General features: G+C 49.8%; 1 protein-coding gene across 10 annotated transcripts in view; it reads right to left on the bottom strand.

Annotated features, from left to right (window-relative positions):
• Positions 1 to 20,057, bottom strand: part of MPRIP (myosin phosphatase Rho interacting protein) — a 135,803-nt gene that overhangs the window by 1,655 nt on the left and 114,091 nt on the right. For 6 of the 10 annotated variants that reach the window (XM_079133761.1, XM_079133762.1, XM_079133756.1 and 3 more), the window contains 8 exons: positions 15,061 to 18,876; positions 10,685 to 10,832; positions 9,721 to 9,838; positions 8,428 to 8,587; positions 6,959 to 7,078; positions 5,775 to 5,861; positions 4,898 to 5,060; positions 3,232 to 3,317 (listed from right to left, as the gene is read on the bottom strand). In XM_079133761.1, coding sequence (XP_078989887.1) covers positions 3,232 to 3,317; positions 4,898 to 5,060; positions 5,775 to 5,861; positions 6,959 to 7,078; positions 8,428 to 8,587; positions 9,721 to 9,838; positions 10,685 to 10,832; positions 15,061 to 18,876 — 4,698 coding nt within the window. Of the gene's footprint in view, positions 1 to 2,680; positions 2,747 to 3,231; positions 3,318 to 4,897; positions 5,061 to 5,774; positions 5,862 to 6,958; positions 7,079 to 8,427; positions 8,588 to 9,720; positions 9,839 to 10,684; positions 10,833 to 15,060; positions 18,877 to 20,057 lie in introns of all 10 variants that reach the window. The other 4 variants (XM_079133759.1, XM_079133758.1, XM_079133757.1 and 1 more) reach the window with 4 other exon arrangements.

Raw genomic sequence — 20,057 nt, 5'->3', positions numbered from 1 at the left:
AACAGCAAACCAAGAGGGTGGCTTTTGGCTCATATCCTCATATCAGTTTTAGTTGAAATACTAAATGGTGTGAAACTGCTTTCTGGGACCCTAGCCTCTGGCATCTCCAGCAGTGGGGTGGCTCATGGGACAGCCTGGCATTTCCTAAGGTCTGGGGCCCAGCTTCACTCAGAACAGCTCCGAGTGTCTGTTCAACACTCAGGGCTGGTGTGTATGAAATAAGTGGATAGACAACCACGTGTACCTAGAGCGTCTGGGGCCACTCCTGATCCCAGGTGTTCTGAAGCAGTCAGGTTCCTAGAGTGCTGGGCAGAGGCATGGTCACCACGCAGGCAGGTGGCCCTGAGCTAAGTGCCCCCTGAGGCAGACCTTGGCAGAATGCTGGGGCTGTGTGGCATTGCCAGGCCTGCTCCTTTCTAGCTGAGAACTTTCTTTAGGACTTAAACTGGCTGCTCTAAGACTCATGTGAACAGGAGTGTTTGGCCTCTGGGACTGCCCTCTGTGTGCATGGTGGAAGTTCCCAAAGGACAGCTGGCGCAGCAGGCTCTACACAGTACTCAGGGTTCCACTTTGCACGCCTTGGGACAGACAGGGCAGTTTGGGGTCAGGTGAGGCACTGCAGTTCTAAAGGCAGAGAGTAGACCGAAGTCCTGCGCTGCCCCTCACACCCTGGAGATGGCCCTCCCTCCAGGGCCTCTGGATTCTTCTCCTAGGTGCTCCTTAGCCTGAAGACAGGGCCACAAATGGACTACTGCCTGCCAGGTCTCAGGGTGGGGTGGTGGTGGTGGTGGTGGTCACTGGCTTCCTTTGGGGCTCACCCCCTCCCTGGTTAGTCTCTTTAATCCACTCCGAGGTTACCACAAACATGGGCCTCCATGAGAACACCAAGGAGAGAATTCTCTCTGCCCTGCCCTTGATCCAAGAAAGAATTGTGCTGACTGTTGTTGAACTAGTTTGCTTTAATTCACAGGCACTGAGACTTGCTATCTTTTTGAGTGAAGCAGGAAGTAAAAACAACATGCATGAAAGCAGCTGATCAGTACACAGCCAAGACTGTATCAAAAGGCACCAATGAAAGGTTCAGTTTCTGGTCACCTTCACTGTTTTCTTGTGGGGTTGGAGGGAGTCTTCCAATGTACTCAGGGAAAGCAGGGTCGACATGCCTCACCAGAGGTCAGCCCTAGTGCAGCACCCAGTGTCTCAAAGGGTGTCTACAAAGTTTCTACATGTCTGCTGGGGCCCACAGGTCTGCCCTGTGTACCAAGGGCTTCTTCCACTGGAACCTGGCAATGCCAAAAATAAACTGAAAGAACACTCTGATAAGACTGTGTTCTTGTGTCTGCCTCTGTCCTTTCCTAGTCCTCTCTGGAGTCTGACTGTACCCTGGTGGCCTGGATAGTCTTCCTTGGGTGTCCACAAAGGTCTTCATGTCCTATCTTTGTTTCAGTGACTTCCCAGTGCTCTGTCTGATATAGCACAGAGCACTACAAAGACCCATGTATAGTCCTGTTTGTCTTAATGTCACTGCAGAGTCATGCAGCATGTGCAAGGACACCTTGCAGTACGATTTCCTTGTACTCCCCCAACCCTGCCCTCAAATGTCCTTTCTAGGCATTTCTAGATCTAAAGGTCCAACTCCCTCAGGGAACTTTAGGCTCACTTAGGAAAGGCTAACAGGTGGCAGCTTGAGTCCAGCCTCAGAGAGGAAGACAAACTTCATAAGCCCAAAAATAACAAGCTTCTTTTACTAAACTTGTCATGTTTAAAGGAAAAGGCCCAAAATTTTCAATCAAGCTTAAACCATATTTGGGCAGAAAAATAAAATCAATTTAATTAGGAAAAAAACCCCTTGGGTTCTCTTAAGATTCTTACTAAGGCAGACACATCTCATTTGAGTCTCAAGGCTGATGTCCCTTGGCTACCAGAATGCCCCAGAAGGTTGGGGGGGGGGGCTCATAAGCAGCAGGAGCTAGTGACCACACAAGCTCCAGGGCCATTGTGTCCCCTGCTCATGCTAACAGGCAGCATTTCATCAGCAGGGCTGCCCCGCCTCCTTCTGTTGGGACAGTGCCTTCCTTCCATGGTGCTGGGGAAGGCTTTTGTTTAAAAGTGCTGGCAGATAATCATGTATCTTTGTGCAATTGTGAGGCTCCTGTGAACCATTTCCCCAGGTGCTTCCTACACATATTGACCGGCAACCCTGAAGGACCGGAAGGCTGAGAAGGGCTGTGAAGAATGGGGCAGCAGGGGGCACTGGATGACAGGGAGGCTGGGCCAACAAGGCTGCTCAATAGGTAGGTGAGGTCTCCAGCAAGGGCAGACACTGCTTGCCAGGGGCAGTGGGCATCTGTCAGCTCTACCTCTTGACAGAGGGCAGAATGGGTTTGTATTCCAGAGGTCGGGGATGTGAGCTCAGCACCGTGCATGAACTGTCCAGCATGCATTAACACCTGCCCAGCAGGCATGGGGGTATCTTGGGCAAGGGTCAGCTCTGAAGGGGTTAGAGTGCTAGTTAGCGCCCCAGAACAGGGTGCAGAAATCTCATGTGGATTTTGTATGTGCTTGCTGGATGAATTAAAAAAAAGAACAACAGCACAGGCGTGTGCTATGGAAGTGTGAGCAGTGCATGCAGAGAGCCGCCCCTGCATGGGCAGGTGGGCAGTGGTGAGAGGTGGTTTACCTACACGACAGGGGACCTGGAAGCGGGCGCGAGTCAGTTATCCCATGAGACCTGCTCAATTACGGACTGTCAGGGGAAAAAACAAAAATAAGACACACACACAATCAATCCTAAATGCAACATGCTGGCCAGGCCCCCCTCCACCCATCCTTCCCCAGAGACAGACGAACACCAGACTCCAGGGAGCACACTGAGGATCGGCTACTGTACTGAAGAAGGGCAGGTGGCACCAGTATTACGACAGGGACAAACGAGGAATAATACAGACAGAGTAGATGCAAGTACGGGTTGGGGTGAAGCTCAGCCTTGGAGGTAAAAGACAAACGCTCTACACCCTGCTCCTTGCAGCCCTGGCCTCCTGGTGTTGTTGCCAGATGGTAGTTCATGAAAGAGACATGAAGCTTGAACCAGTCCAGCAGGGTGACTGTGCAGGCAGGCTGGCTGCAGGACCCAGGGACTCTGCTGCTGGCACCATGGTAAACTTGGCTTTGGCCTTGCTTCTCTCCCCAGCATCCTTGAGTTCCACCCAACAGAGGCTGGATGCCACTCACCTTGGACCTGATGCTTCTAAGCTGCCTGGTGACACAGGATCTGTCTTTCTTCAGGAAGTCAGGATTGCTTTTAGATTTCATTATGTCTGAAGGAACAAAGAGACTCATTACCCTTTGTTTTTTAAACCCTCTGGACCAGAATGAATGTTTAAAAACTTCCAAGTTTAATCCCACAAAGAATACTTAGACATTTCCTTGAATGATTGTCTGCAGGAAATCAAAGCCCACAACCATCACACACAGTAGGCTTTTTTGGAATACCATAAAGCACCAGAACATGGGGAGAGCTGGTTCCTGCCAGGGCTTTAGCTGTGCAAATGCTGAGTGATGTGTACTCTCATCAGGAGACTGAGTCTCCCGCTCCTGGCACACCAGCTGGTCCCAAGATCTGTTCATTACCAGCTGCCTCCTGATGACACAGGACTATCACAAAACAAGGTAAGGTCAGGTTCTTCTCATGATCTGTCCCCACTGAGACAAAGTCTACTCCTACACATACAAAACAGACACACACTGGTCATACCTATGCATCTTCTGCATGTAGAATTTTTTGTTATTAATCAAATACATTATGGTTCTCTTTCAACATCATAACAAAAATATCTAAAATATTATGAACTGCAGGTCTAGCCATGTGTAGTGGTGCATACTTGTAATCCCTGCTATTTGGGAGGCTGAGGCAGGTTCAAAGCCAGCCCCAGCAACTTAGCAAGACACTGTCTCAAAATCAAATAAAAAGGGCGGGGGTGTAGTTCAGAAACAGCATCTTGGGTTCAATCCACAGTCTTGTGTATCACAAACAGCCCTCAATCTGTGCCATACTGTGACTACTGTTTTCGGCTCTTATACATGAATGATCAGTAACCTGTTTGCTCCTTGCTGTATGCTTGCTTTTTCAGCAGTTATCTTGGTAGGGCAGAGGTGTGCATGCTTTCCCCTAATTCTAGAACTTTCTCTCTGTGTCCTGGACACCTTGGCAACCTCTTTAGAAGCAATCACTGATATCATTTCATTACCCTCCAGAGTTGGTCTATGTTTTGATTTTAGATTTTTCTATATACTGCAAGATGGCCTTCCAGAAAGAGTGGTCATTCCCCCAACACCAGCAATGCATATGACTTTTCTTCCAAGCCTATGCCTATCAGTATTCCGTGGCTGGCTGACAGAACAAATTACTTTTTGGTGGTTTTTTAAAAGGTCAACATGAAGGTCAAGTGGAGTCATGGATTATCTGATAGTGCCTGACAAGATGTAGTTCTTCAGTCTCCCTGTGATATGTCTCACAGAGCCACCAGCATGTTTTTAGTCAACCAGGAAAGGAGTCAGACCTGCTGTTCACTTAAGAAGCAAACAGGTTTTCTCCCCTGCCCCACTTGGGACGATTACAGATTTTATAATAAAACCCTCAGTCCAAGCATCTAGCAAGAGCTTCTACCCAGTTGCTGAGTTCTGTAGGCAGACAGAAAAACCAGAGTGATCATTATTGTGGAATTGTGTACTGACAGGGCAGGAGGGTGATCCCTACATCCCGAGCCAGTGTACACAAAGCCCTTGTTCCTGTGCTTCTAGTCTGTGGGGAGATGCAGGTCTACAACAAGCACTGGGATTCACTGGCTCTGACTCAAACACCAGGAAAGCTCTGTGAATAGTAACCCACAAGACTCACCATATCCTGCCATAGCAGGACTCTCGGGGGACTTTTCTCCCAGTGCTTCCGTTGCTGCTTTCAGCTGCTCTTTCAACTTGCTGATGTCGCAGTCTGCCTTGGCCTTTGCAATGCTGAGCTCTGTGTAGATGTCTTTGTATTTATCACTAGCATACTTCTTGTCCTAAGGAAAGAGCAGATAAAAGCTAATGGTACTTAAAGCCAGGGGAGGAGGCTCACGTGGAACCCTGGCCTGTCCCCATCAGGGCTGTAACTGGGGGAGAACTGGCTATGGGCCAGGAGCCTGGTCCTTGTACCTCCACAGGACAGGAACATGTGCATCTGTCTGCCAGAGGCAGAAACTGAACACAAAAGAAAAGAAATGGGGACTGTGGACCCAGGCATGGCACACACCCCATCTGCCCAGTCCTCCATTGCCAGGACCAGTGAGCACAGGAGTGCATGGTCTTGACTGTCCAGTACCCTAACCTTCAGGGGCTTAAGTCAGGAAAACCCTCTCTGTCTTGGATTTTCTGAGTGACTGGATTTCTAAGTGACTCAGATTTTCTAAGTGACTGGACCAAGGATTCTATTACTGAAGCAAATGGGGTGGGCCTGATCCAGCTATGAATGGGAAGTCAGGCCTTGCCTCACCCCAGGACATTCCCCTGGGTATCACTGTTCTGATGAACCCCACAGGAAACACATGTGACAACAGCTACATGGCCAGGCCAACAGGCTGCTCATTTCCCCAGCACCTATTTTCAGGCTGATGTTTTAAAAGAACTTGACTAAGAAATTATGATCCTCCCAAAAGTGAACTCTACCCTAGAGTGGTCATGCTGAGCCACAGGGACAAAGCCTGCCCAAGTCCTGCCTTCCTCAGTGTAGCCCTTACCCGCAGTGCTGTCTGGAGCTCATCCTTGAGAGAGCTGATCTCCTGTTTCAGGTACTGTATTTCTGATTCCTTGACCCGCAATAATACCTACAATGAGAGAGAAATCAGGGACTGGCATTCAGGAGCCAAGGACCCTCCAGGGTCCTTGCACAAACTGAGAGGCGAGAGGATGATCCTCCACACACCAGGGAGCAGGACAGCTGTGCCCACCTCAGAGAATTTCATATTACTCAAAGCTTCCATATTCCACATAGAATCAGAAGAGGGAAGAAACTATTGCATTCCCTGCCAAGACCCGAAAACCCCAGCTCAGCCTGGGGAGGCTTAGGAGCCATTGCTGCCAACTTGCTCATCTCCTGAGACCAGCACACAGGCTTAGGAAATGCTGCTCCTGTAGAAACCTCTTATCAGACTCATTCAGTACTCATTAGTGTGAAGGATTTTTACGATGTAATTATCATCTAATAGAGAGAAATCTACATGAGTTCTTAAGAGGATACTTTAATACACCAGAATCAGTTACTCTGATTTAAAAAGAATTCCTGGCTCCTAAAATGTAGAGTATAACAGAATCTCAGGGCCGCAGTACTCATGCAGCTATAAAATGGGTCACTTTATGTGGCCAGTGTTTGTGGTGAGATAGAAACAGGGTGGAGCTGGCAGGCAGGTGGAGGGAAGGTGGGGTTTTACATCTTACATAGCCTCGCCAGGGGGTCCTCACTCCTGCCTGTGGACCTCAGGCTGCCTGGCAGCTAACTGTTCCCTTGCCATTCTGGAATTACTTTTGGATCTTCCTATGTTCTTTCATGCATGCTGTCTTTAAGTCTTTTTTGTTTGTTTATTTCTTAGGGGGCATGTCTGGGAATGGAGGCCCCAGTCTTATACATGCTAGGCAAGCCAATGAGTCACTGAGTCATATCTTCATTCTCTTTCTTAAAGTCTATCCTGCCAATGTTGAAGGGCCACATCTTTCTTTAATTTTATTTTTATTTTTTTGGTTGTTGATGGAACTTTATTTTATTTATTTATATGCAGTGCTGAGAATTGAACTCAGTGCCTCACACATGCTAGGCAAGCACTCCACTACTAAGCCACAACCCCAGCCCCAAAGGACCACATCTTGAATCCTCCGGGGCTCCTCTGTAGCAAGGCTGAGTAGGGCAGGGCCTGATTCTTGACAGTACCTCTAACTCATAGGCATCCTTGCCCTGTGTGAGGGGCGACCCCGAGGCTTCTCCACCACCATCCCCCGTCAGTAGTGTCCGTAACCGTGTGATTTCTGCAGCCAGGCGGTTATTCAGTTCCTGGGGGACAGCAACACAACACAGCAAAAGTCATTCCACAGAGCTGCACAATGTGACCTGGAAAAGTCATTTCTCACCAAAACATGGAGAGACCCCAAGCATCAGGGTCACAAGCAGTGTGCGTGTGCATTGCTGTGTCTGAGGTCCAACATTTGAAGCTCCACACCTGTGATTTACAGCCCTCTAAAAGTCATTTATGTGGGTAGGATGTAGAATGTTGGTATTGGTAGAGGACTGGTTCCAGGACCCCTCTCTCCTGTGTACACTTCAAATTATCTCTACATCACTTATGACATGCAATACAATGTAAATGCCATGTAGACAGCTGTACTGTATTATTTGGGGGATAATGATAAGGAAAAAAATGTGTACGCATTCAGTGTGGCTCCAACTCTTGACCCAAATATTTTCCACATGTTGGTCAAAACTATGGATGCAAAATTCAGATATGGAGGGTTATTTGTATCTGTAGAGTTGTATAAAGGTTTGATTCCACAAACCTTAACACCTGTCTGCTATAATAAAGTATCTGGGGGCTGGGGAGATAGCTCAGTCGGTAGAGTGCTTGCCTTGTAAGCACAAGGCCCTGGGTTCAATCCCCAGCACCCCCCCCCCCCCCAAAAAAAAAAAAAAAGTGTCTGCTTGTTTCGTGGTTTATTCCACTTGAGTTCCTACAGGATTTGGCCAACCTGCCTCTTTTGCCAGATCTTCTTTCCAACTGACAAGCTGTCATCTTCAAGCCACTGCAGAGGTTAGGTGAGCAATCTCATGTTCAGCCCTATGTGGCCTGAGCATCAGGCTGTGTGCTGGGGGCAGGAAGGTCAAGCAGGGTGGGCTGGCAAAGGGCAGTTTAACATGTGCCACAAAGGAGCTTCCACTGATGTAAAGTTACTAACTTGTACCCTTCGGCTAGCCAGGATTTAAATGTACCTCAAATTTCTGAGCAGCACAAATTTTAAGGGAATGATCTGACAAAAATAAACACAAGAGAGTGTGATCCTGACCCTGAGTAATTTAAGCTCCATTCCCCAAGGAACAGGATACTTGACTCTCAGGGGTGAGCCCTACGCCATGCCTGGCAATGAACCAGAGATTCAGAGAAACCACTAGACTCTTGGTCTTAGCAAGAGAGATTCTAAACCCCAACAACTGGTCTGAGACAGGACATTCTTGCTCTGGCCATATACAGTGAGTTTCTAGCAACATGCTGAGAACTATCAGATGGTCACTCACTATGTGGCAGGGATGACTTGCAGGTTTGGAAAGCCACTCCATGGCTCAGAGACCCTCAGGACCACCTTGAGGGTGAGGTCTGGTCCCAGCTCAGCCTCACCTGACTTCAGGCTCACCTGGTTGTGGGCGTTGAGTTCCTGGTTCTCACGCTGGCACTGCCGCAGGGCCTGCCGCTCGGCCTCCAGTGCTTGGGCCAGGTGGGCATTCTCCAGGCACTTCTGTGAGTACTGCTCCGAGAGGACCTCTAGCTCCCGCTGCACCGACTGCAGCTCCTCCCTGGGGAGAGGGGTGCTCAGCCCTCCACCCTTGCTCCAGGACCCAGGCCCCTTCCTACACCCAAGGGTCAACTAGACACTACAGCCATGCAGCAAAGGGCAGGCACAGCCCATGGGATGTCAGGTTCACCCTGTTGAAATGCATTCCATGTCCTTCCTGGTCATCCCTCACAGCCAAGGAGTTCTAAAATGACACTTCTCTGGTGATGCCACTAGGGACAGAATTCAGTCACCAATGATGACAGGGATGTCCTGTTTCTAAGAGAAATCAGGCAAATAGCTCCTGACTCAGGAGCTATCTTCAGTAAGCCTACTTTTGCCATCCCCTGAAAACCCAGTAGCTGTGCAAGATACAGAAAATCAGCCCTTGAGATGCTGTTCTTGGCCACCCTGGATCCACAAGGGCCAACTTCCCACTGGTGGAACCAAGGATGAGCCACCCAGGCGTTGGCACCTGGTAGCCCAGCCCAGTCAGGTGAGCATGGCTACTTTACAGGATGCCACCTAAGCTGCTGTGGCCTTGGCCCCACTGCACTGACTGCTCCTGAGGCAGGGACCTGGCCTTTGACACATCACAGAGACCTTGGCACAGTCTAAGCACTATACTTGGCACAGTCTAAGATCCCCAAGGCCAACCAAGGGCCCCCAACTGCATCAGTTCTACAGAGGGGGGAAAAACCAAAAAAACAGGGACTGCTCTGGTGTATTCTCCCCATCCCCCCACTTATGTAAAGGGAATCAGCACCTACAAAGTGACCACAGAGACTGTTGTCACTTTAGCTACAAATAGTCATGGAGCCCAGGCACCAAGCACCAGCCAGGTTCTGTTTCTTCTGAGCTGATGGAGCCACTGATGGAGAATAAATTGTGAGGTGGCTTCTGATATCAGCCTGGACAATCTAGGTTTTAAAAGTTCATCTGTTGTACCTCTTTGGGTTTTAGTGATTAGTCTGTAAGTATATGAAGCCTCAGGTGGGCTGTTTTCCACCACTGGAGAGGAAGGTGGTCTGGTGTGCCCTTAACACCATGGCCTCTCCTAAGGCCAACCCTCAAGCTCTCAGAGAGACCCAGGAAGGCAGGGATCTCCACCCATGGGCCTCCCCCAGGGGCCCTGCCTAGGGTTGGGTGACTCACAGGTACTGTCGCCTCAGGGCTTCAATGTCCGAGTTGATGCTACTGATTTGAGACCGCTGGCTCTTCTCCAACTCTCGCTCCATCTCCTCCCTATGGGCATTCTTCATGGCTTCAATGGCTGTGGGTAAGGACATGGTTCTCAGCATGAAGAGGGTGGGGCTGCATATCCAGCAATGCACCACCACTGGGCCAAGGTAGGTCAGGGCAGTGTGACATGTGAACACCATTGATGCTGCATTCATCAGGAACTCTCTGACAGGTTGCCTCCCACAACCAAATTTCTGAGGGGAAATTCCAAACCAACTCTCTCCACAGGGGAAGTAGGTGCATTATTTTTGGTGGTGTACACCTGCAATTCAAGAGGCTGAGACAGGAGGATCCCAATTCAAGGCCAGCCTTAGCAATTTAGTAAGACCCTGTCTCAAAATAAAAAGGACTGGGGATGTGGGTCAGTGGTAGTGCACCCTGGGGGTTCAATTCCCAGTACTGCAAACACCAATGTTAAATTCAAGTACGAGTTTATACAACATACAACTTTTTCCAGAACTTCTACTTTCTTCCTTGACACTTACATAATGAGTCACTGTAAGTTACTAACTATAAAGAGGGAAGGCAACACTGCAGACAGGATGGGCTTGCTCAGGGCTGTGACAGTGTGTTGCCAGGGAGAAGCTGCTGCATCTTTATACTCTGGTGTTAGGCTGCTGTGGCCAGAGGGGTCTCATACTGATGGGTATCTGTTGCAGGGGCTGGAGAGGAGGTCAATTCCTCTGAGAAGCCAGTTGTGCTGGAGTGCTGGCCTTCAAAGGACTCCTCAAACCAGTCCCTGTCTCAGATTGAAAAACACCTCTCTTCAAAATGAAGCTTCAATCCCAGACAGAGGCTCAGCAAGGTTGGCGGTTTCTGAGTTGCAGGACCCACCCAGGAAGTGGCCCAGATGCTGCCCTCGGCACCCCAGCCCCACCTGAGATAGTGGCAGCAGTCTCCTCAGCCAGGAGGCGGTCCTTTTCCTCCCGCAGCTTCTCCAGCTCCCGCTGGTGCTGCCTCTGTAGATCTTCTATCTTCTTCTGGTGTGTTTCTTCCATTGCAGCAAAGCCCCGCTCACATGTGGCCTGCAGAATGCAAAAGGGGCTTATCGATTTCTCTATTTGCCTGCACTGGGTGTCCTGTGTAATAAATGACCAGCAACCCTGCCCTGTCCAGACCCAGTGATAACTTGCATTCACTGCACATCCTCACAATGGGCTGTGAGGGGAGCAGGCTCCTAGGGGTGGTGTGGAGATCTCACATGGTCTTCTTAGCCACCAGGCAGCTAAGAAAGGTGTTCACTGCATATGCTCCCCATCTATTTTCTGCAACTGCTCAAATCCCATTCATCAATGGGATGCTGATATTGTGGTGGGAAGAGGGTGTGGAGGGGATTTAAATAGGCCAGCTCTGGGCCTGTGCACATCACTGCAAGGTGGAATTGACAGGAGGGAGGATGGAACACACATGCTGGCTACAGCTGGTATGGAGTGACAGATGCGCACATGGTGCTCTCAACAAACGGGTGAGGCTTGAGGGAACCAAGGCCATCGTGGGGTGAAGCACAGTCTGGCTGGGGGGCCTCCATCCCCTGTGGGCTGATGGTACACAGGGCCCATTTCTGGGAGCTTGGGGGGCCTGTCCCTGACACTAGCCAGATGGTGACCTCAAGCTATTGTTTTACTTCTCAGATGTCCACTGAGAGTCATAACAGACTACAGGATCCCCTTCCTGCTAGCCTGTGTCTTCCTCTTTTCTTTCTTTCTTTTTTTTTTTTTTAGGAAAATAGGAAATCTCAACTAATTTCAACAAGATACAACAGAGGGATGGCCTCATTATAAACTGGCAGGGCATGGGTATGCCACAGGAGGAGACCAAAGTATCCCAAACAGCCAGAGGAAGTCCAGGCATGGCCTATCAGAGTTGTACTAATGTATGTCACGTGGTTGTGAGTGGCTAGAGCATGCAGCTACTTTGAGCATGGAAGTGCACATTCTGTCTAAACCCCTTACAAGATCCACTTTCGGGCAAGGATCAGGTCTTTTTCTTTTCTTTTCCTTGCTTTTTTCTTTTCTTTTCTTTTCTTTTCTTTTTTTTTTTTTATTGTTGTTGTAGAGACACAATACCTTTATTTATTTTTATATGGTGCTAAGGATTGAACCCAGTGCTTCACACATGCCTCACTGAGTTACAAACCCAAGCCCTTGCCTTTTAAATACTAGAAGAATGTGGCCACATTGCTTTCCAAATACAACTAAGAGGGGAGGAGACTTCCCCACTTGAGGCTTTAATCCAGTATCTACTCTTTCTGCCTGTGGATTCAAGAAAGGATATCAAGAATGCTTCAGTATCATCATGCTTCAGTATTTTTCTCTAAGATCCTCACAATCAATGAGCCTTTCTCAGAATCTTCAATCAGGATTTTCAAGTTCCTGGTCAGAGCCTGCACTTCACTGCAATATATTTGCTATGTTGACAAATGTCTTAAATACTGTTCACCATTAATGAGGCATTCCCTCTCCCAGCAGCTCAACCCTGGAAGACATCTGTCTCCTGGGCCCTCCTTTCCTCTTGCTGCCTTTGTACCATAGGACAGCTGTGGAAATCCTGGGGCCTAGCCGGATCTGATGGGAGCTTTCTAGGGCCAGGCTCCTCACTCTGCCCCACATGCTTGGTTCAGTCACAGCTTCTCAGGTATGGTATATCTCTCACTTGGACTAGAAGCATTTTCAACTCTGGATTTTATCTTAAATTTTGGAATATTTGCATACATAAGATACCTTGGAGATGAAGCCCAAGTCTAAACATGAAATTCACTTAAGTCTCATGTACACCTTATACACAGGGCCAAAAGATAATTTTGCACAGATATTTTAGAGCACCTCTGTTTTGACCATGACCTATCGCATGAGATCAGGTGTGACATTTTCTACTTATCTTGCTGGTGCTCAAAAAAATGCTTCAGATTTCCACATTGAGGATATTTACCCTGTCTTATAAATCTTATTTTGCTTTTGAGTGCTTTGGAATACATGAAGTTAAGATAAAAATTTTTTCTAAAATTTAAAAGACCTCGATCCTTCTTTATTAAACACATTAAAAAAACAAAACAAACAAAAAAAAAAAACATTAATCCAGGGCTGCGGATGTAGTTCAGTGGTAAAGCACTTGCCTAGCATGTGTGAAGCCTTGGGTTTGATCCCTAGTACAGGGCAGGGTGGTGGTGGGGAGCAGGGGTCAGGATCTGTAAAAAATTTTAATTTTAAGTCAATCTTCCCTGAGATCAAGAACAATTCCTCAATGACTATGATACACAGTTGTGTAAGTGGTAGGGACACTGACCTGTGGGTGTCAGAGGGGTTGTGGGGTCAGCACCCCCAGTCTTTCTGACCCAGGCTAAAATTTGCATAAAATAACTGCTACCAGTCAGGTTCTCTCAAGTTGTCTGGTTATAAACTCTGCATATATCCAAGGGTCAATGAGAATACCACACATGGGCTGCAAGCGCTCAGGCACAGGATGGTACATACTATGCAATGATGGCTTGAGATAACATTGAGAAATGTTCAAGCCTTTGATGTCCCTCCCCATCCAACCTGTGTCACCTGCATCACCTGTGTCTGAGGAATGTCCCTGCTGGGCAACCCTAGGCCCAGAGCGATGGTTCTGATGTTTTGTTAACTGGTGGCATGATATTCACAGCCAGGTGACTAACATGAGACTGGAACAGCCAGCCTGTAGAGAAGGCTCTCGTGATACCAAGGGAAAGCAGGTTACTGTGGCCCAGGGGTACACAGGTGACTGCAGAGAAGGCAGTAAGAAATGATTTGGGATCAAAACCAAGGTCTTGCCATTTTCTTCTTTTTCTTTTCAGTTTTTTGTTTTGTGGTCTTGGTGATTGAACCCAGAGTCTTGCACATGCCAGGCAAGTGCCTACCACTGAGCTATATCCCCAATCCTTTTTATTTTGAGATAGGGTCTTGCTACTTAGCCCAGGCTGGTCTTGAACTTGGAATCCTCCTGACTCAGCCTTCCTAGTAGCTGGATACAGGCATGTACCACTGTGCTTGGCAGTGCCACTCACTTTGAAAGACTCACCCAGACCTAACTGATGCTGCACTCAGTAAAGTAACCACAGGGTCACTGCATTTGCAATTGAAGAAAATAGCTACTAAAAAGTTCTCACAGTTCATAACGGTGGTTAAAGGTTTGGACCGAGCTGGGGACTTGGACTGAGAAGCAGCATCTTGACTGCCTGAGAAGGTGCTTGCTGCTGACTCCCCTTCTAGTCTTTGGTAGGGGGCCAGGTCATCACACAGAGGCAAAGTATAAGAACAATCTTCTATCACTTTTGGCACTAGAGTAAGGTGTTGGAAAGCAGTCATCATGTTCTGCTGAGCAGTAGCTATTGACTGGCAGGAACAGCTGCTGGTGAAATGACAGTGGGGATCAGTGTTGGCCATGCCTGAAGGGCCTGGACACATGTGCCATACACACCTCTCAGAGGAAGAGGGAAATGAGGGCAGTTACTGGGGCAGAATTGAGTCCAAAGGATGACGAGTACCTCTAGGATGATGCCCAGGCAGCTATATGCATATTGCAGTGAGGTCACAAAGTGGGGGTTGCCAGAGCATTTGGACTGCTCCACTTGCCCAGCCTGAGACACCACCTCTGCAAGCCAGGGCCTATAAGGCAGTGTCAAACAGATGGGGGCAGAGGTCAGTCCCTGGAGAAAATTACCTTTTGCAGCTCCTGGAGAAGGGAACAGAAGCTCCCTGAAACTGTGCTCCAGAGAAGAGCCTTTCTTAGACAAGAGCCCACCCAGTGCTAGGTGCTTATAGGTAGCGGGGACAGAAAAGGGACCCTTAACAATGTCTTGAAAACACTCCTGTATTGGGAAAACCCAACTCCTAGGACAGTAAGAAAAAGTGACTACACTTCAAGAGTGCAAGGCAGTGCTTGAGCAGATGCCTCAGGTTTGGAGTGCAGGCAGGGTTCTCTGAGGTGGAATGAGGTGTTGGGGGGAGTACAGAGGCTGCCCTTGGAGCATGGAGAGGTGAAGGGAAGACTACTCTCTTCTCCCACAGGGACCCTGCCTTCCTTCCACTAGTCCTCCTTCTGGGTGGGTGATACTAAGACCCTACCATGACCAACAATAGAGGGACAGCAGAACAGCATCCAACTCTGCCCATACAGCAGTCAAGAATGGAGAAACATCTCTCAGCTCTATCTGAGAGCCCTGAAAGCCCCTGAGGTCCCCCTCCTTATATCTCCAAGTAGAATCAGTTTTGCAAATTAAATGATGCTGAAGACCTTGAGATTCTCAAAATCTCGCTGGTATTTCTCCCGTAGCGTGGCTGCATCACCCTCCAGTTCCTTGTGGCCCAGCTCTTCACGCATTATGTCCATCTGGGCCTCCAGCTCCTGGATGCGCTCTCGCAGCCCTGTCATGGAGTCAGCCTCTCCCTGGGCTGCCTGTGGGGCAGCCCCAGGCTCTGGCTGCCAGCGGGGCGAGGGGGATGGCAGGGCCTCAGGGTGCTGCTGCTGGCAGAGGCTGAGGGTCTCCTGCAGGTGCAGCAGGCTCCGTGAGTAGTGCTCCTGCAGGGCCCTTAGCTCCTCCTCATGAATGGCCTGCAGTTCCTTGATCTTTAGCTGGAACCTGTCCTCCAGTGTCTGCATCTGCTGCACGTGCTGCCGCTCCATGTCCTGTTTGTCTCTGACTGAGGCATCTAGCTGGCTGAGGACCCGGCTGCGCTCTGCCTGCAGTGTATTTTCAGTGCGGTTCAGCTGCTCTACCACGCACCTGATTTCCTCTTCGTACCTGCCCTGCAGGGCAAACATGCTCTCACTGTGTTTCGTCTCTGCTTCTTCCAAACACCTCTGCTGATGGTCCAGCTGGCTCACCTTGGCCTTCAGTTCAGCATTTTCCCTTTCTATGAGGGCAATTACCTCCAGATACTCGCTTTTCTGCTTGCGGAGGAGCTCCTCATACTCCTCTCGCAGGGCCCCAACCACTTGTGCCTGCTCCTGGCAGGTGGCCCCCCTAGCTCGCCAGGACTCCTTGTAGAATCGAAGTTCTTTCTCGTACTCTAACCGGATTTTGCAGGCTGCATAGCACACCTGAGCCTGAATGATTGCATCTTGAACCAATAACGAAGAATATTGACTGAGGCCTCCCAAACAAGCATTGTAGGAGAGAGTCTGAGATGTCTGCAGAAGCTTCTGACAATCCCTTAATGACTCAGCAGGTGGTAGGGATGGTAAAGAAGCAGCGATCTCCTCTAGGATGCTGGCTTTCTCTCTCAGCTGCTGGGCAAGTTCTTCCTGAATAGCAACAAGGGTCCCAGGGCTCTGATGGGACACATGCAAGGGCTCCTGGGAGCTGTCTGTGTCTGGACTCAGTACTTCTCCTAACAGGCTCAGGTCCCAGGATGTCTGCACACTGTCTGCACTGCCTACTGGACACCCGAGGGCTTCTGAAACCTGCTGCATCACTCTCTCAAAATCTGGGGTTCCATAAGCTCCCAGGATTTCCCCCAACACACACTTGTGCCGCTGTAGGGCAGTCTGTGTCCCTCGTAGGGTCTCTTGGACACTCTGCAGCCTACGGTGGAATGACTCCCTCACCAACTGTGTGGCAAAGGTGAGCTCTGCCCGGACCCACGTGGCATCGGCCAGGCCTTGGGGGATATGCTGCTGACCATCTCCTGATGTGCTGGTTGCCTCTCCTCCCAGTGTCCCCAGCCGTTTACTGAAGGACTCCACCTGGCTCCAGAACTCGCCATCCACCAGCACTTTCCTGGCCCAGGCCTCTGCTGGGGCGTCAGCAGAGATGGGACAACTTTCTCCCTCCAGCAGCCATTCTTCTGACCGTGCAACCTCATGGAGAACTCGAGACACATCTGAAGTTGTGTTCTTCAGTGAGTCTGCTATTTGGCTGATCAGGGATGCCTCCAGGGCTATCTGATCTGAAAGCAGCTTTGCCTGTTCCTGCTCACTCAATGCTTGCTGGCACAGAGGGGCTGCCATCTTACTCTCCACAGAGCGCCCCTCCTCCTGCCCAGCCCTGGCCCCATCTGTAGGGGCTGGCCAGGACTGCAGGGCCTGGATAGCACTCATAAGTGTGCTTTCCACACTGGCCAGGGAGGCTGCACGTGCCTCCTGCTCATCCTCCTGGCCAGTGTGTGGCAGAGACCTTAGCTGTTGTCGGCAGTTTTCCAAGCATGTCAGAGCCTGACTATTTTTTGCCTGGAAGTCCCCTAGCTCCCCAACATGGCTCTCAATACTTGTGGCCCTCTCTTGTCTCTCCTGCTCCAACTGGGAGGCCAGTGTGCCAACCTGTAGAAGGCTGGCACGAAGTTGCTCACGGAGCTGTGCCTCAGTGCCAGCCCACTGGTGGTGCAGTGCAAGTAGCGCTTCCTGGCTCTGGCCCTGCTGGCTTTCTAGCCTCACAGTCACTTCTTTAAGCTTCTCCTCTGTGACGTACAGCTTGGTCTCCAGTGAATGGATTATGGAGAGGTATGTCTCAGAGTCTCCGGCCACAGGCAGCGGGTTAGGGGTGACCTCTGAGGACATGCTCTCTTCTGAGGGTGACCGGTCCTGGCTGGTATCTGATGATGTGCTGCTGGTCCAGGTCTTCTCAGACCCCTCAGGGTGGATGTATCTTTGGCACTGGATTGTGGAAAACCGGATTCTTTGCCTTTTAAGCCCAGGTGCTCCCTGGTCAGGTTTGGTAGTACTCTGTGGATGTCCCTCCCTGTCAGGAGCTTCTAAGGATTTCAGGGGCACTGCACCCTCTTCTCTGCTGGGGCGGCCATCACCACACTCTTCCTCCAGCGCAGGTCCTGAGTCCTCATCCTCCAACCGCATGTGGGGTAAGCCTAGAGGTACCCCAGCAGTTGGGAGTTGTTGGCCCAAAAGTGAACCACTGTCCTCTGTTTCTTCCAGGGTACTCTGTGGCTCTTCTGATTCCTTTGGAGACTCATTTGCAAATTTTCTTAAAATCTCCTCTTTTGCCTGCAGCTTAATTTCTGTCTCCTCCAAGCTGCTCCCCAAGGCAACCATTTTAACCAAAGCCTCATTGAGGTCCTGATCTTTCTTTTCCAGAACTCTCTCATGTGTTTCCTTAATGTGCTTCAGTTCCTCTTCCTTCTCTCTCAACAGTGTGCGCATGCTCTGCAGCTGGCCGGAGACCCTACGGTGTGAGTGTTCCAGGCTTTGGTAGTCAGCCTCTCTGCCCCTCAGTTTCTCCCGAAGCTCAGCCACGTCCCCATCGGATGTAGCCACACGCTCCATCAGCTCTTGGAACCGCTGCCTGATGAGGTCCCGCTCGTCACGGAGGCTCTGCACATGCTCAGCAAGCTGGCGGATGCTGGCCTCTCGGGCCTCTAGCTGCTCCTCCAGCTGGTGCACTTGCTCACTGCCCTCACACTTGGCGCTCAGCTTCTCTTTCTGGAGAGCCTCAACCTGCTGTGCATGGCCCTGCAGCTGGTCTTCATAGGCACTGGCCTTGTCCTCCACCTCCTTCAGATTCTGCAGCAGTGCCTGCTTCTCCTCCTCACAGCTCTCCAGCAACAGTGCATAGTTTCTCTGTAGTTTCTCCTCCATCAACCGCTGGGCCTGCTCACTGGCACCCAGTTGCTGGCTGAGGTCAGCAATGCGCTCCTGTAGCCTCTGCACCTCCTTTTGTCGGTCCCGCTGTAGTGCCTGCTGCATCTCCAGGTCCCGCAGCTCCTGCGTCTTCTCTAGCAGCAGGGCCTCTGCGCTCTTGAGCTTCTGCTCACTGGCCCTCAGCTGGCCACTCAGCGTGGCTTCACTGTGTTGCCGCTCCTCCAGCTGCTCGCGGACCCTCCCCTGCTCCAGCTTCAGCTCGCCTTTAAGCTTGGCCAGTGCCTGCTCCTTAATGGCCAGCTCAGCAGCAGCATTGCTGAGCCTCGCCTGCAAGCTCCGGATCTCGGCCTCGTGGTGCCGTATCGCATCCTTGGCCTCCCCATAGCTACGTTTCAGGGTCTGTATCTGCTGCGTGATCAGCTCCTGCCGCTGGCACTGGGCTTCCAGCTCACTTTGGAGGTCTTGGTTGACTCTATGGAGCCTCTGCCAGGCACCCGACGGGGAGGTGGCCACTTCAGTCTTAAAAAAACCGATTAAATACTGGTTAGTAACACTCGGGCCTCCCGTTTCTGAGTGTCACACCTCTGGCCAGGATCAACCACAGAAAAGTTCCTTGGTGGGTTTGCCTTTTATCCTTTGCACAACTTTTTTTTTACTCCCATTTAAAAAATCCAACAAATTATCTTAATTATTATTATTATTTTTTTTTGGTGAGTTGCTTTCAGGTAACAGAAAACATGGACAATAACATCAAAATACAGCTCTAACCGAACAGCTTCTAGGAGAAATAAACCAAACAAAACTGAATAATGGAACACACTGAGAAGCAAAACAGACTGAAGGACGAGAGGACGGCGGGAAGCAGGACAGGGGAGCACAGCACCTGTAACTGTTTTGCAAAACAAAAGATACACGGTTCTGGACCACAAATCCTAAACAAGCGCAGGACGCAAGGTGCAGGTAAGTGATGTCACTTCCTTCCAAGACAGGGAGATAAGGAAGGAAGGTAACCACTTGGAAGATGTCAGTGAGGTGACATCTGGAACATTGTCCTTTGGAAAGCGTAGCCAGGCCTCCACAGTAACAGGAAGAACTAATCTCTACCTGTAAGAAGACAAAACGAGGGGGAACGCAAACCATGGAGTAAAATGTATAATCAACAAAAACAAACCTTTGTGGAGTTCAAAATAAGAGTGAAGCATGCAAGAACAAAACAAAACAAAACACAAAAGAAAGAAAATTCCCCCCAATGAAAGGCATGCAGAATAGACAGACTAATATAATGCAGGAGAAAAAAAAACATGAAAAAGAATGAAGAGAGTCCCACCTAGAATCTAGCCTGCTCAGATTCCCTCTTGGTCTACTGGTGGGGAAGCCACAGATGTGACACTCAGTTATGTTAAGTTCCAATTAAACTCACACTCAACGTCCGAACCATGCAAGCTCCACCCAGCAGTTAGTGCAGCACCCTCCCAGCATCACGCCTTCTGATGATCAGTACCAAGGCTCCTACCCATTCTCACTTTTGACTATGAGCATTTCCAAAGCTCAGGGGTGTGCAGTGTCACCCATTGTTAGACGCAGCAGGAAGTTAGGAAAGAGCAGCCCACCCTGTCGCTGACTGACAAGGCTTATGTGATGGTCCGTGTCAGATACACAGCAATGTTCCCAGGTTAGCAATGTGCAAAGCCCACTGGCGG

The sequence above is a fragment of the Sciurus vulgaris genome, assembly GCF_902686455.1.
Source record: "Sciurus vulgaris genome assembly, chromosome: 3".
In the NCBI taxonomy this organism is placed as follows: domain Eukaryota; kingdom Metazoa; phylum Chordata; class Mammalia; order Rodentia; family Sciuridae; genus Sciurus; species Sciurus vulgaris.
The sequence above is the reverse complement of the archived record's forward strand: the minus strand, read 5'-3'. Positions and strand labels throughout refer to the sequence as shown.